This window comes from Strigops habroptila, chromosome Z (assembly GCF_004027225.2).
Source record: "Strigops habroptila isolate Jane chromosome Z, bStrHab1.2.pri, whole genome shotgun sequence".
Taxonomy (NCBI): domain Eukaryota; kingdom Metazoa; phylum Chordata; class Aves; order Psittaciformes; family Psittacidae; genus Strigops; species Strigops habroptila.
In genome coordinates, this window is record NC_044302.2 from 57,296,741 (window position 1) to 57,314,359 (window position 17,619).

General features: G+C 37.2%; 1 protein-coding gene across 4 annotated transcripts in view; it reads left to right on the forward strand.

Annotated features, from left to right (window-relative positions):
* CNTNAP4 (contactin associated protein family member 4) overlaps positions 1-17,619 on the forward strand; it is a 256,407-nt gene that overhangs the window by 224,849 nt on the left and 13,939 nt on the right. For 3 of the 4 annotated variants that reach the window (XM_030470203.1, XM_030470205.1, XM_030470206.1), the window contains 5 exons: positions 4,926-5,144; positions 7,597-7,836; positions 9,174-9,398; positions 10,762-10,895; positions 11,937-12,024. In XM_030470203.1, the coding sequence (XP_030326063.1) occupies positions 4,926-5,144; positions 7,597-7,836; positions 9,174-9,398; positions 10,762-10,895; positions 11,937-12,024 (906 nt within the window). The remainder of the gene's footprint in view (positions 1-4,925; positions 5,145-7,596; positions 7,837-9,173; positions 9,399-10,761; positions 10,896-11,936; positions 12,025-17,619) is intronic. The other variant, XM_030470204.1, reaches the window with a different exon arrangement.

Below are 17,619 nucleotides of genomic sequence, written 5' to 3' on the forward strand. Positions count from 1 at the left end.
AGACTAAATTAGAGTTAACTTAAAGAGGGGATATTTAAAACTGCTCTCTAGCTTTATTACTTTTGTTACTGCTACTGGAGCTTTACAATCACCCCAAAAATTCTAGCACTGAGACTATACAACTGTTTATTCAAAGATAATTTCTGCCCTAAAGGGTTCTTAACCTAAGAGCACAGCAATTAGACCCTGAATGCTCAGACTATTCTTCCTTCCCTTGCTTATTGCATCTCTGCCACCAAATTCTCTCCCTCCAGATTTTAAGGTCAAGCGTTACATGTGGCTGCTGGGTGATTAACTCAGTCGCAATATCTAACTCAGATTTTCTGTGGCACAATGTCCTAGCTTAGTCACATTTTCTCATCTTTTACCCTTTTTTTTCTCTTCTTCTTCTTCTTCTTCTTCCTCTTGTTCTTCTTTGCTTTGTACATTCGCAGATCTTTAGACTTTTACACATGAATAAATTTTTGTTGCACAAGAGAAAATTAAATATCTCACTAAAATCAGTAAAAGGACTAACATAAAGTTAAAGCTTTATCTTAGTTGACTCAATGTTTTAGTATTATATTATTCATTATTAAAAGGGAGAATATGTAAAAAGGTGAAGTATTCTTTAAAAAAACTTTTGGGTTAATTTGAAATGCCACATAAATGAAAAAGTGTTATACTTGATAGGTGCCTGTAAGAGTTCTTCAGAACTCTTTTTACCTTGGGATTAGACAGTTCCTTATTTTTTTACAAATCCTTTGTGTTATCACACTCAATTATTTTCCAATGAGAAGTAGAAATAAATATATATGTATAATATATCATATAATGCAAAATAACAATAGAAAAGTTAATGTATCTTTATTAAAAAGTAAACTATTCTGCTTGCTTGGTTTTTTTTTTCTGATGCTAATAATCTAAGGTTTTGAAACAAACTGGAAAATGCCTCTTGTGTTCTTCTGTAGGCAGTTTAATGATAGAATATTACACAATGCTTAATCAATTTAGTTTGTGTTATCTTAAACTGTAATGCTTTATTTGAAAAATACCCTGTTTTCAACAATGATTTTGCCATGTTTATCAAGAGTATGAGCTGCTTTCCATTAAAGTTCTGAGAACAGGTGAAAATACAGTAGCATTATAACCTCTGTGTAATGCGATACAGAAAATGTACTAGGTCAGCACTTCAGTGGAGAATCTCTGAACCAACTATTACATTCTTGAGTGATAAATGATTTTCCATTTTCAAAATAAACAGTTAGATCATGGAAGCATTCAAGTCATGCTTCTAAGAAGTAAATTTATTCAGAAACTTGGCAGAAGACCATTACTCTTTCTTCAGAATAACAGTATGCAGATAAACTCATGTTACTTGTACCATTCATTCATAAGCGTCCAAACTACTCTGTACTTATGGTTTTGACATGACTTTTTACAAGTGAGGCATGAGAGAAAGTGAAAGGCTGAACTGTTCTGTATTTTTAGCATTGAGAAAAACGAAGTTCATCACATTATTGTGTAGCATGTAGAGATATTTGTTCCTTTCCAGAAACATCCTAACTAGTTGAATATAGAGACGTATAAATTTTTGTACATCATGGGTAGGATTGTTTGTAGTGGAGCCAGAGTTATGCGTTTTCACTGAGTGTAATATTGTCAGAAACTAGCAATGTACGTTTCCATCACAAATGCCTTTTACTTTTCTCCCTTAAAAAAAAAAAAAATAATCACCTTGAGCATTTCATATTGTACAGGGTCATTTAGATTTCATCATCACATAATCTTTTATAATAGTTGTGAATGTAAATTACCAACCTACACTTGATATTCTATTAATAGTTCCACATAAATCAATGGCTAATGAAAATGTCAATGTTTAAGATCAGAATGTTAGAAATTATTTAAAACTCATTATGTCATTAATATTTGGCATTCCACACTTGTGTACACAATGATTTTTCTTAGCACTTTATTGATTGTTCTAAAGCTTTGTATCTAATTCTTTTCATTATGACATAATAATCTTTAGACCTTTAAGTCTAACTTTGCCAAAGAGTCTTAACAAGAAACGTGACGTTTAGTGTTGTTTGGTTGGTTTAATGAAGTTATAAACACCACAGTGCATTTGCGTATAATATTTTACAAAGCTTTTGCAAAAATAAAGGCATGAATCCTAACAGTATCTTAAAACACAGAGGAAGTGAAACATCTTGAAGAAAATACTTGGTATGTTTTTTTACAGAGTTATAAAGAACTTGAGTCTTTGAATTTTTGTCTGAGTTCCTGTGGTCTTTTGCAGAAGTGGTAGAAAGCAACAAGGCTCATTCAACTCTGAATAGTACTCTATTAAATACTTATATGACTGCAGCTTACATCCTATAGCTGAAAGTCTGAGTAACTATTTTATACCATGTGGTCACTGAAGGGTTATTTCCTATTTAAAAACAATGAGTTAAATAGAAAGTTAAAGTAGGGTTGGGAACACTATGGTGTACTAGTTTGAAGAGTCTTCCGTAGTTGCTTTGGAAATAGTTCTGAAGAGTCCAATATGCAGTAGTTGATCTTTGTTCCAGTTATTAACTTATTGTTAATAGGACAAGTGAAATTCAGTTGTTTCCTTTACGGAAAGTGCTTGGGTTTGTATTCTGTAGCATACAACATGGTAATCACTCTCTGCTTCTTCATGTGATGTTCAAACTCAATACTCTGAATGGTTCTCAATGACTTTGCTGTCTGTTTAGTTATTTTAATCGCAGTTAGCCACTGACCGCTCTCCATGATTACCATCAACTGCATCTTCTGCTCCACTTTGCCAATCTATAGCTGTGTTCTGCCTATGTTTGAATGCATCAGAGCCATTGAAGTCTCTGAAATGTTCAGAAAATTTTCGAGTAACACCAAGTTAGGTAGGGCCCACAAAATATTTTGCACCAAAAGAGAATTCCTGGATGTACCCTCCTCTGCTGCCCATGAAATTACCTAAGTGCTGTTTGCCTCAGTCCTTTATCACAAGAGGACAAATTTTAGAACTCACTCAGCACCTCTCCATGTCCTGTGGTATACCTTTCACAAGTGGTTTTACCACTGTGCATATAAATGCTAAATTTCTTCCAAATTTGCTGTGTAGCTGGTTTTAGCAGAAATATTAAAAAGATTATAAAAGTTAATTGAGTATATTTTTCACTTTTTCGGACATTTTCTGGTCAAAGTTCAGACACTCCAACAGATGACTATACAACCATCCTTGCTATCTGTGCCTTCATTTCTGGAACTTCTGGGATTAGTTCCCTTTTTTCAAGATTATATTACTTTTTTTTTAGTCATATTAATATAATTCATTATTTCAGTGGTTATTTCAAAATTATTATTATTATGTGATTTCTTGCCTTTAAAATCTAAACAGTAACATTATTTACCAGATCTGTTATTCTGATATGCTATTTAATAGGCACATTCAGTGAGTTCAAAGCAGAATTTGTGTTTTCAGGCTTCACTGCAACTGTATCCAGAGGATTACAAAGACCTCCCTACAGAAGGTAACATTCAGCAGAAATTCTCTTTACCCAATCACATGGAGTTTCTGTTGCTTTTGTTCTCCTACTGTGTGGCTTGTTTTTTTTCCTTTTACCCCTAATTAAGGGGAGACTGAGCTCTCAACTTTGTCCAAATGAAACAAATTAATCCTGAAACTCATTTTACTACGGAACTATTTTTAGACATAATCTATTTCTTATTATTGTATAAAATCACTTGATTTTTATTTTATGCGGAAGAGATCATTTATTATAAAAGGCATTCTGTTTAAAAATTGATCTCATATTATGCTCTATCTTATTTAGTAAGTCAAATGCTTGATGTATTTGTCATTTTACATTTGTCTCTCAGGTTCAACTGTTACAGAGAAGTACTTTATAACAATGAGATTCAGGGTTTAAGGGATTGCAAGTGTGTGGCATTACTCAGTCTAAAGGTTGGCCAAAGTGGATCTAAATATTTTAAGAAGTCTAATGTATCTTTTAAAAGTGAAAAAAAAACCCAAAACCAACCCAACCCATTGATTTATTTTTTTTTTAATCAGTAAATGCATCTTTGAAAATGTTGTTTGAAGCTGATTTATTTCTCTTGACCACTCCAAATTGGTTTGCTTTTCTCTCAGAATTCAATGACATAAATGAGAACCTTTCTTCAAGATTCACGGAATCTTCTCATACCTCTAGTCCTTTAATCAACTCCTTAGTAATTAAAAATTATGGTAATTCCTTCTTTAGGGATTACCTGTTTTCATACATGAATGTCTTTGAATATATGAAAGAAACTGTTTCAGGGAGAATAGTTAAAATTCTCAAATCTTCAATTTCATCTATCTATTTTGACCTGCAAAGACCTGGTTATGATTTTTTAGCCAACTATAAATTCATGTAATGTGAAATATTGCTTAAGAAATCACTCAATATAATTCACCTCAATTCGCCTTAGAAACTACATCAAAGTTTACCCTCTGATATTTGTAGAGATTATGTGAGTAAAACAAATGCAAATAGACAGTAAAAGATATCGATTGGATTATAGTGGTGATAATTTAAATATAGCTAACAATGATAACCAATTAGTGTGTAGTCAAGAGATATTATTTATCCAAACTGAAAAATAATGAAGCCATCACATTTTACTGTTTCTTGACTACTATGCTTTCTAGATGTCCACAAAAGGTTTGATTTTTATGCTGTGAATGAATCATTGTTCTCACTGTCAATGTGTGTGAAGAATGAACTTTGAGTATAGGCCTCTTGAAGTAAACTTTTCCTCTGAGTAAACAATCAGTTTTACTCCAGTAAATAATAGGCTACTGCTTAAAGTAACTTGTTCTGCCACTTTGTGATTTTGTGAACCAATTAACTATGAAATAATTTAAATATCCTTTATTACTGACTTCTTTCTAGCTCCATCTGAAGTGCTTTTTTCATTTGATGTTGGAAATGGACCTAGTGAAGTTACAGTGCAATCACTCACTTCCTTAAACGACAACCAGTGGCATTATGTGAAGGCCGAACGAAACATCAAAGAGGCATCCTTACAAGTAGATCAGTTTCCTCAAAGGTTTCACACTGCTCCACCTGACGGGCATATTCGCTTGCAGCTCAACAGCCAGCTTTTTGTAGGTAGGCACTCACTTAACAGAATCTTTCTTAGTTATCATGGAAAGAAAAAAAAAAAGAAGACAAAAAGGTGATAACTGGATCTTTTGAAAAGAGTTTGTATGATGCAATGAGAGTCTGTGTGAAAAATCCATGGAGATAGAGATGCATTTTGAGATTACAGATTCAGTGCATTGCCTGTATTGAGCTGACAATTTAAAAACTCTTTTGACATATTTACAAGCATGCTATGTAGCTTGTTTTCTCATATAATGTTCAGGTGAATAATTGTATCAGAAGAGTGATTCTGTTTTGCTTTTAGATTTGTGGGGTTTTTTCCTCTCTGAAAATTTTTGAAGATCCCAGGAGTAAAATGAAATAACATTTGCTATAGTATTGTGTACCTTGAAATCCCTTATGAGTTTGTACTATTATTTTGAAATAATTTGGAGCAGAATTGACAAAAAAAAAATGGCATTTGTTTAATTTTATTCAGTTAAAACAGTGCTTTTGAAGTGTGTCATGACAAATGTATGACAAAAATTTGTGTCATGCATTTCCTGAACATAATTTGTGAGGATTTGCTATGACTGCAGCAAGGGTTTTTGGGGTAATCTGTTTCTGCAACTAACTGCAGTACTGTCATGTAGATCAATATGGTGTGTAGTTTCTTTTGTGTTTGAGCTAAACAAGTCTTTTGGATAATGCAATTTTTTACAACTCCCAACTATTTATAAGATGTTTTCATTTCTTCAATTAAGTATAATTTTCTTCAGTGATGGGAGTAATAAGACTTGCTGGTTTATTATTTTTCCTGACAGTCCTCTCGTACAGACTCAGGATTGTCTGCTCAAGCCAGTGAAAGGATTTAGAGAAAAATGAAATATACAGTGTCCTAAGAATGACATTAGCAGAGGCACTTTACTTAAATGTTTTCTCATACAGTATACATCAGATACCTAGTACCTGCCATAGTCATGCATCAGTCAGTCACTAGTATATTAGGATGACATTTCTTCAGGCTAAAACACTGTATTTCTTGGATGTGTATACTCTGGTTTTCCACAGAAGCCAGAACAAAAGCCTGAAGCTGCCACCAAAATGCTCATTTTAGCAGAGATAACATCAAATCTTCATATTTTTAGGTGGTTTTGTGCCATTATATCTGTTAATAAGAACAGCTATGTCAAGATTTTCTATGTAACACCAAGAATTTTGCAAACTTTGAAACAGGAAAGGGTGAAAACTACATTAAACGAGAAGTTTATTGGAAATGTATGAGAATTATAATTTGTAATCTTGTATATTGTGGAGTATTTTCTGCTTTTACTTTTGAAAAGAGAACAAGTGACAGGAAATATGATTAAGTTGTACAACAAAGGACAAGAGAGATAGTATGTAGATTGCACACCTTTCTAAGCAATGAGGATGAAAAAAACGTTAGTGGTCAGGGAGTGTCCTAAAAATAAACAGTGAAAACAAATGAAGCAAAAATTATTGTTAGCCTTAGGATTGCCCTATATCTTTATCACATATGCTTGGTAGTCAGTTTTATCTTAACTGTTATTCTTCTGTAGTAAGAGGGATAAACATTCCTATTATCTAAGAATGGACACAGCTTCCAATATGGGACAGAGTATGTCAGGCCAGACACTGACTGTGGGGTTCTGTGATCTACACCAAAAGACTCGTAGCTGGACAGAGACACAAATCAGTTGAATAGCCATAAGATATAGAAAATGTAAAACTGTACAGCTCATCACTCTCCCTCTTTTTTCTTATTTCTTTTTTTTCTTGTTTGTTTCTTTTTTCTTTTGTTCTTTCTTTCTCTTCTTACTTTCTTCTTTTTTCCATTTCTTTCTTTCTTTCTTTTTCTTTCTTTTTCTTTCTTTCTTTCTTTCTTTCTTTCTTTCTTTCTTTCTTTCTTTCTTTCTTTCTTTCTTTCTTTCTTTCTTTCTTTCTTTCTTTCTTTCTTTCTTTTTCTTTCTTTCTTTCTTTCTTTTTCTTTCTTCCTTTCTTTCCTTTCTTTTTCTTCTTCCTTTCTTTTTCTTCTTTTTACTTTTTTTTATCTTTTTTCTTTTTTCTTTCTTCTTTTTTCTTTTTTCTACTTTTCTTCTACTCTGCTTTCCTCTTGTCTTTTTTCCTCTTCTCCTCCTCTTTCTCTTTCTCTCTTCTTCTCTTTTCTCCTCTCCAACTTCTGCATATTAATCCTTTGTCAATTAATAGAAGTATGCATCATTGCTTCGTATCTTACTGTACAAAATCCTTGTTTCTCCTTAAATCTTCAAGTGTTTGCTGTAATTACTTTAAAAAAAAGAAATAAAATATGTTTTTAAAGCTATTTATAAGTATTTACACATACATAGGCTTCTACCCTGGAAATTCATAATATACTGTTCAGGGGCTGTAAAATATAAAGAGGTTTTTGCACATCAATGCATTTAAGTTTTTAAAAGATCATATGAATTTATTTCAGGTGGAACAGCATCCAGGCAGAAAGGATTTTTGGGATGCATTCGTTCATTACAGTTGAATGGAATGGCCCTTGACCTGGAAGAGAGAGCAAAGATAACACCAGGAGTTGAACCAGGCTGTCCAGGACACTGTAGCAGCTATGGTAAACTGTGTCACAATGGTGGAAAATGTAAAGAGAAATACAGTGGATTCTCCTGTGACTGCACTTTCTCTGCCTATGCTGGGCCATTCTGTAAGAAAGGCAAGCATGTCTTTTAGCTTTGTCAGTTATTGAAATAGGACCATACAGTTCATAACAAGACCTTTACAACAATTTAAAGAGATGCTTACATGCTTGTAAAATATTTGTATTAATTAATGCAGAGCAACATTCAACTCATTTTGTTCAGTAAATCTAAGTTTTGCTAAACACTGTCTTCCAGAGATGTGTTCAACATATACTGCTTAAAGCAGGACCACATCAACTGAGATTAGCATCTTTATTTAGTGTTATGCAACTCCTTTGATTCTTTAATATTACAATAAGTCAGGAGCTATATCTTTATGAATAATTTTTTAAATTTCTGGCTTGTAAATCTTGATCTCAAAACTAAGACTAAATTTGGAAAACAAACTGAGAAGCAGAAGGTAAAATTCTTTTTACTGTGAGAACAAAGTGAAAACATTAGAAACAGGACTGAGCCTGTTTTTTAGCCAATTTAAAGGAATTCTTTGGTTGTGATGTCATACCGGTAAATGATCTAATTAGCATCATGGAGACTGGCTAGTGGAAGGTGTCCCTGCCCATGGCAGGGGCGTTGGAACTAGATGATCTTTGAGGTTCCTTCCGACCCAAACCATTCTATGATTCTATGACCATAAGTCATCAAATTTCAATTTTAAGAATGTAAATTTAGAACTTTTTGTATTTGAATATAATTCCAATCTGTTAAAAATTACTTGTTTCCTCAATGTATTAAAGGGATTATGCACAGTACCTGGTGGCTTAAATGTCATAATTCTGTGTTCCTCTAAATTAGTGAGCATAACATCTGTCCAGCCACCACTGCCACCAGAGGTATGAAGAGCTCATGTGAAGTCCTTCCACGCCTTAGCTCCCCTGTGGAGCTAACATCATTGAGTGTGGAATGATCCTTTCCTCCTCCCCTTCAAACAGCTGAATAGACTAACGGTCACACTCTATGTTTATTATTCTTGCAGGGGTAAAATGGTTCCTGTTGCTGAAAGTGTGGGATAACCAATAGGAATAATACATACTAGAGAGGACATATTGGGCTTGAGGACATGGATAAACAGGAAAAAAAAAAAAAAAACAAAAACCAAGAGAAAGCATGTCTAAAACTAGTCAAAAAGAAGCACTTCATGCAACAGATATTTAAAACACTTACCTAACTGGTCTTTGCTCTACCCATGGGTCTTATTTTTCGCTACAGTTCTAAATATTAGTTCCATTTAGATTTTCTATTCAGCTTTATTACAATCATTAAGAATACACTTTATCTTGTTGTGTAGAAGAAATAAATAGAAAAGAGATGTAGCCTTATGCATATTTAAAAATCAAATTACTTTTTGTTTCAGAGATCTCTGCCTATTTTGGGACTGGCACTTCTGTGACATACAATTTTCAAGAATACTACACCTTAGCTAAAAATTCCAGTTCTCACGCTTCTTCTTTCTATGCTGACATGACACTGAACAGAGAAGCAATTACATTTGCCTTCCGAACAACACGGACACCAAGCTTACTGCTTTATGTCAGCTCCTTCTACAAGGAATACCTCTCAGTCATTCTCACCAGAAATGGTGAGTGTTCAGATAGGTCATATGAAAACACTAATAAACATCACAGCTGCCAACTCTGATTTCCAGACCTGAATCACAAACTAAGCATTGTCCTGTTGTTGCTTTAAATGATATATTTATTTTTCAGCTGCACTAAGCAATGTTTTCCACATGAAAAACATTCCTTCTACTGTAGTTTCAATTTTTGCTAGTTTTTTATCATGCTGGCAGAAATAGTTATTTCTGGAAATTCTCTAGAAATGCAGTAGAATATTTTTTTAAAGTTTTAAAATGAATCTCAAAAGGTATCTATCTGATCTGTCTGCTACTCACTCACCATATTAATTGCCATTCTCATGATAAATAATGAAATAAATTACTTTTTGAAAGTGCATTATCCATTTCCAAATTAAATGGAGGTCATTACATTCAACTAGTTTTATAACCTGCTTATATACCTATGACTAGACATATATATACTCCTGTGAAAATACACATAGCGTAATTGATGTTTCAATTTATGCTGAACATCAGGTGTTAGTTATATCTTTCTTTTTCATTCTTTCTTCTATGTCTAGATTTTTTTATTACATTTTTTATTCAATTAAAACCCCTCAAGACTGAGTTGAATCTTTGGGTTTATCAGAGGCTCTGCAGTCACAGTGGTTCTGTGCTCAAAGGAGGTTCTGTGCTTTCCCAGATACAGATTTGAATGTAGAATAACTGTAGCATCCTCCCCGTCATGTGAGGTGGAACATGTTTTACTCCTGACTGGCCTGGGTCTTGGGTATGGTCTGGGCCTTGCTTTCCAAAAGTTGAGTAGAAAGTTGTAGTCTATCTACAGCTGGGAGGAAACCTCTGCATGGAAACCATGCTGTGTCTTTGTTGTGGCAGAGTCTGTGTGTATAGACAGTAAGCTGGGTGTTAACAAGAAGCGGAAAGTGAGCTAGAAGTTATTACCTGCATCCAAGTGAATTGGCAAATGGTCAGAAGTTTACAGGTCCAGACAGTGTAAACATTATTCAAGAACAGTACCCCTAAGGTACTGAATTTCATTTGAAAAGTCACATTAATATGAGTTACCAGAACAACCCTTTCTCAGATGAATTACAGAAGTTCTTACTAAATCTCTGTACAAATTAACTAATTTTGGAGAATTGTGACAGTTTATGGCTTTCTTTGCAAATACATCCTACCTCCAACATTACTATTACTTCTCCTTGCCTTTTTTAATTTCTCACTTCTGTAGATTTCTCATAGTTAATTCTTTAAATAAATCAAACATTGTTTCATTTTTCCCATGAAGCAGGAGGCATTGTATATGAACTGCACTATCTGTTGTGTATGCAGTGTACTAATCTTTTTACTCTATTTAACCTGGCAGGAAGTTTACAGATCAGGTACAAGCTAGATAGCCGTCAAGATCCTGATATCTTCAGCATCAATCTCAAAAGCATGGCTGATGGAAAACTGCAACACGTGAAGATTGATAGAGAGAAGGAAATGCTCTTTGTAGAGGTAATTCAGTTAGACAAAAAACAAACCAAACCAAAAAGTGGGTTATCTTAAAAAAAGTAGAATATTTAAAGCAAAATTAAGTAAATAGTTACAAAGCAATTACCTCAGATAAACTGTACTTTAGCATCCCAATTAAATAAAGCAAAGGATAGCAGACTTATGATGCACAGTGAAAATCTACATTAGACAGTCCGTTTGTTGTTCATTTTGTCTATTTCAAAAGGTCAACTTGTCACAATTTTATATGAAAATTAAATTAATTGTTTGATGGTTATTTTTTCAGTATTTATGAAATGCGTATGACCACTGATGGTTTTTTTGAGTCTTGCATTCTGGTTTCTGTTTCAAATTACATATCAAACTACATTACAATTACCATCTAGATAATAATTTAAGCCTATTTGTCTTATTTTCTTTGGACCCTTTCATATCAAAGCAATATGACTATTAAGGAAAAGATTTTTGTTATTTTTTGTGGAAATTTTAGAATAAAATAGAAAGATTTGATTTCCTAATACTAGATACTAACATGTAAAGAAATCTTGATTTTTTAATATTATAATTTTAAAAACCTAGATGTTACAAGTTAGTATTTTGAGACTAGGGCTGAGTTTGCTTAATTATGCACTGGTACAAAGCTTGAAGGCAAGTAGTTCTAGAGGTACCCTGGGGGCAGAGAATTTACAGTATAATATTTGATCTTTATGAACTAGATGTTGAATGCCTTTTTTAACGAAAAGAAATTTCATGTTTTTGAAGATTAACCACATTTATTCATCTCATAGATGAAAAAGAAAGAATCAGACAAACCAGTAAGATAAATACAGGTTTATTAATTGGGATGCTTAAGAAGTATCACAGCTATAATCAGTGATCTGATGAAGCTGATCATCTATTTCCAGAATAGTTTTTATGCTATAACCAAAAAATGCTGCCCTCAGCTCCTTTCCTTTTTAACCTTGAATATATCAGCTTTTTCGCAACCTTTGACTAATATCTCCTCCATTATTCTGCTTTGCTCTTCACTGAACCATCCTACAGGTTAACCAAAATGAAAGAGTGAAGTTTGTTCTGACTTCAGACACAGAATTCAATGCAATTAAGTCTCTCACACTTGGCAAGATTTTAGGTAAGTGGAACACTGCAGGATTTTCTAAAACATAGTCCAAAATGTCATCAAGGCACTTAAAAAAATAATAACCTTAATCTCACTGAAAGACATTTGTTGTCTTCAATTTAATTAGACACTGGGTCACAATCAAGGTAGAAGCTTCAGGCTTGTTGAAATACAATATAGTAATGGGTAAGTATTTCCAAAAAAATGATCAAGTGGATTCCATTAAAAATAATTTCACAATTCTCTCTCTCATTTTGCAATTAAGCCTTATGAAACACCACTTTTTTTTTACTCTCGGGGAAAAAAATAAATCACTGTGAAATCATACACAAACACCATAGAATACTATTATTCATATACTGTATTTGAAAAATATTTTCTGTGATTAGATTTTGATGTCAACAGTTAGGGGTAAGGTAATGTAAGCAAAAACTTATTAGAGCTATTTTTAAAAACCAAGATATGCTTTGAAAAAATATTATGTCTAGCGAAGACTCATTGAAAGGTGTTTGTATCCCTGTAGTAATGATCAAAATGAAATGTACCTATCTACAATTACCATTTTGTTAATTTTGTTAAAAAAATAGCCTGAACTAAAAATCTCCAGCTCTTTAATATTCATCACACTGGAAAAACTCATTGATAGAGGGTGTTGCTATCTATGTCAGTGATAGGCTAGAGAGTATGGAACTCTGTCTGGGGACGGGTGATGAGGTAACAGAGTGTTTGTGGGTCAGGATCAAAGGGAAAACAGCAACAGGGGACATTACGGTGGGGATCTGTTACAGGCCGCCTGATCAAGAGGACTCTGTGGATGAAGCACTCTACAGAGAGATAGGAGCAGCCTCACGCTTGCAGGCCCTGGTCTTCATGGGGGACTTCAACTATCCTGACATCTGTTGGAGGGACGGTACGGCCCGGCACAAGCAATCCAGGAGGTTCCTCGATTGTGTGGAAGACAACTTCCTCTTTCAAGCAGTAGAGGAGCCGACGAGGAGAGGTGCCATGCTGGACCTTGTGCTCACCAACAGGGAGGGACTGGTTGGAAATGTAACGCTCCAGGGCAGCCTTGGCTGTAGTGATCACGAGATGGTTGAGTTTGAGATCCTCAGGACAGTGAGAAGAGCATGCAGCAAACTCACTGCCCTGGACTTCAAGAAAGCAGACTTTGGCCTCTTCAGGAACCTCCTTAGTAAGGTTTCCTGGGATACAGTCCTAGAGGGCAGGGGGGCCCAAGACTGCTGGTCGGTATTCAAGGATCACCTGCTACGTGCTCAAGAGTGTTGCATCCCGACTAGAAGAAAGTGCAGCAGGAGGGCCAGGAGACCTCCATGGATGGACAAGGAGCTGCTGAGGCAACTTAGAGGGAAAAAAGAAGCTTATAGAAGGTGGAAGCAAGGACAGGCCACCTGGGAAGAATATAGGAGCATTGCCCGAGAAGCTAGGGACCAGGTTAGGAAAGCTAAGGCCCAGCTAGAATTAAGTTTGGCAAGGGATGTAAAAGATAACAGGAATGGATTCTATAGATAAGTAGCAAATAAAAGACAGACTAGGGACAATGTAGGCCCTCTCCAGAAGCTATCAGGAGAACTGGCTACCATGGATTTGGAGAAGGCTGAGGTTCTTAATGACTTCTTTGCCTCAGTCTTCACCAGCAAATGCTCTGACCAGACAACCCAAGTCTTGGAAAGCAAATGCAGGGACTGTGAGAACGAAGACCTTAGGCCCACTGTAGGAGAGGATCAGGTTCGAGACCATGTTAAGAACCTGAACGTGCACAAGTCCATGGGACCTGATGAAATCCATCCATGGGTCCTGAAGGAGCTGGCGAATGAAGTTGCTAAGCCACTGTCCATCATATTTGAAAAATCCTGGCAGTCAGGTGAAGTTCCCGATGACTGGAAGAAGGGCAATATAACCCCCATTTTCAAGACGGGGAAGGTGGAAGACCCGGGGAACTACAGACCAGTCAGCCTCACCTCTGTGCCTGGCAAAATCTTCAACAGTTTCTCCTGGAAAACATGCTAAGGCACATGAAAAACAATGAGGTGGTTGGTGACAGCCAACATGGCTTCACTAAGGGGAAATCCTTCCTGACCAATCTGGTGGCCTTCTATGATGGAGCCACGGAACTGATGGACAGGGGCAGAGCAGTTGGTGTCGTCTACCTGGACTTGTGCAAAGCGTTCGACACTGTCCCGCACGACATCCTTGTCTCTAAATTGGAGAGACATCAATTTGATAGATGGACCACTCAGTGGATCAAAAACTGGCTGGATGGCCGCACGCAAAGAGTTGTGGTAAATGGCTCGATGTCCCGTTGGAAACCTGTAACGAGTGGTGTCCCTCAGGGATCGGTGTTGGGACCGGTCCTGTTCAACATCTTTGTCGGCAACATGGACAGTGGGATTGAGTGCGCCCTCAGCAAGTTTGCCGACGACACCAAGCTGTGTGGTTCATTTGATACACTGGACGGAAGGGATGCCATCCAGAGGGACCTTGACACGCTTGTGAGGTGGGCTGATGCCAACCTTATGAAGTTTAACCAAGCCAAGTGTAAGGTCCTACACCTGGGTCGGGGCAATCCCAGGCACTGCTACAGGCTGGGTGGAGAAGAGATTCAGAGCAGCCCTGCGGAGAAGGACTTGGGGGTGTTGGTTGACGAGAAGCTTGACATGAGCCGGCAGTGTGCGCTTGCAACCCAGAAAGGCAACCGTATCCTGGGCTGCATCAAAAGAAGCGTGACCAGCAGGTCAAAGGAGGTGATCCTGCCCCTCTACTCTGCTCTTGTGAGACCTCACTTGGAGTACTGTGTACAGTTCTGGTGTCCTCAACATAAAAAGGACATGGAGCTGTTGGAGCGAGTCCAGAGGAGGGCCACGAGGATGATAAGAGGGCTGGAGCACCTCCCATATGAAGACAGGCTGAGAGAGTTGGGGCTGTTCAGCCTGGAGAAGAGAAGGCTGCGTGGTGACCTCATAGCAGCCTTCCAGTATCTGAAGGGGGTCTACAAGGATGCTGGGGAGGGACTCTTCCTTAGGGTCTATAGTGGTAGGACAAGGGGTAATGGGTTCAAACTTAAACAGGGGAAGTTCAGGTTAGATATAAGGAAGAAGTTCTTTACAGTGAGGGTGGTGAAGCACTGGAATGGGTTGCCCAGGGAGGTTGTGGATGCTCCATCCCTGGTGGTGTTCAAGGCCAGGTTGGACAGAGCCTTGAGCCATGTGGTTTAGTGCGAGGTGTCCCTGACCATGGCAGTGGGGTTGGAACTAGATGATCTTAAGGTCCTTTCCAAGCCTTACGATTCTATGATTCTATGATTCTATGATTTGGTGCTGCTGAGAATTTAAAGGATATTTTACTTTCCTCAAAAGTTATTAGAATCATAACATCATAGAATGGTTTGAGTTGGAAGGAACCTTAAAGATCACATAGTTCCAACCCCCCAGCCATGGACAGGGACACCTTCCACTAGCTCAGGTTGCTCCATGCCCCATCCAACTTGGCCTTAAACACTTCCAGGGATGGGGCAGCTACAACTTCCCTGGGCAACCTGTGCCACTGCCTCAAAACCTTCACAGTAAAGAACTTTTTCCTAGTATTTAATCTAAATCTCGCCTCGTTCAGTTTAGGGTCTTACCCTTTGTCATATCACTACATGCCCTTGTATAAAAGTCCCTCTCCAGCTTTCTTGCAGGCCTCCTTTGGGTATTGGAAGGCTAGTATAAGATGCCTGTGGAGCCTTCTCTTCTCCAGGCTGAACAAGCCCACCTATCTCAGCCTGTCTTCATGGGAGAGGTGCTCCAGCCCTCTGATCATCTTCATGGCCCTCTTTTGGCCTTGAACAGCTCCAGGTCTTTGGACTTACTCAAGCAGGTCCATGTCCTTATGTTGAGGGCCCCGGAGCTGAATGCAGTGCTCCAGGTGGGGTTTCGCAAGAGTGAAGTAGAAGGGTAAGAATCACCTCCTTCAACTTGCTGGTTTTGGTGCAGCACAGAATACAGTTGGCTTTCTGGGCTGCAAGAGCACATTGTTGGGTCATGTTGAGCCTCTCATCAACCAACACCCCCAAGTCCTTCTCCTCAGGGCTGCTCTCAGTCCAGCCTCCTCCCACCCTGTGCTTGTGCTTGGGTTTGCCCTGACCCAGGTGCAGAACCTTGCACTTGTCTTGTTGAACTACACATTTGCACTGGCCCACTGCTCGAGCCTGCCAAGGTGCTTCTGGATGGCATCCCTTCCCACCAGCATGTTGACCACACCACTCAGGTTGGTGTCCTCAGCAAACTTGCTGGGCGTGCACTTGATCCCACTGTCCATATCTCCAAAAAAGATGTTGAACAGCGCTGGTCCCAGTACTGACCCCTGAGGAACATCACTTGTCACCGGTCTCCTCTTGGGCATTGAGCCGCTGACCACAACTCTTTGAGTGAGACCATCCAGCCAATTCCTTATCCACAGTGTGGCCTACCCATCAGGTCCATGTCTGTCTAGTTTAGAGACAAAGATGTCATGCAGTACAGTGTCAATTGCTTTGCACAAGTGCATGTAGGTGACATTGATAGCATCTCTTATTCGCAAATGCTGTAAGCCCATCATAGAAGACAATCGAATTTATCAGCTGGGTGTTGTCATATGAATCCCACTGTCTGTGTCTCTGGCAAAGAAGGTAGACAGTTAAAGTCTGTGTTGTTACATCAAGCAAAGGTCCATTTGTACATTCTTCCTCTAGTAGCACTTTTTGTTGCAATAAAAGACAGAGCTGGGATAATTCGTGACATTTAGTAATTAAGACTACACTGATATTTTCACCATTTTGTTATTAGAGTGTTATTTTCACCTTCCTACAAGTGGTCTTGGGCTAAGTGTAGATTACATAGGTTTACCAAAATAAGGATTACTGGAAATGATCACATCTAAATTTATAGATCTTAAATGTTTATATTTTCATATGGCCCACAGGTCACCACTGCCAATAGCAACGCTGTTTATTTTTAATAAAAGCCATTTTGGACAGAAATTATGAACCATGTTACAAAACAAGATCTGGGAAATATACTGCCTTCCTCTCTAACTCTTTTTGCTTGAACATTTAGCCAGTAGAATGCCTGCAAAGGAATGATGGTTTCCCAGTCTTTAAAAATTTCTTGAAGTAAGCTAAAGGGTTAACATGCTTTTTGTAAAAATAAATTCAGAATACTGTGCTATGTGACATAGAAAAAACATGAATTTTCATCTCAACTTATTTTAGATGATGTATTACTTTATCTTGGTTCTCCCAGGCTTATAGAAACTATTTACATGTTTTACATAATACCTACCCTAACCCAGAAGATTGAAGAAGTGTTTTCTTCAGACTCAATTTTGTGTTGTTGAGTTTAGAGGTGTTTTATTGATATGTACCTGAGGTGCCTCCCTGGGATATATACATCTACCACTTCTTGTACAGCACCTTTGGTAATAACGTAACAACTTTGGTAAATCAATATTTCTGTCATTGTAGCAGAGCCAGAAATAGTGTCTTGGCTATGATGGTAGAAAACCCTCTTACATTTTCCCAAAGAATCTCCTACTGATAAGCAAATTCTTATCTTATGATAATGATGAAGT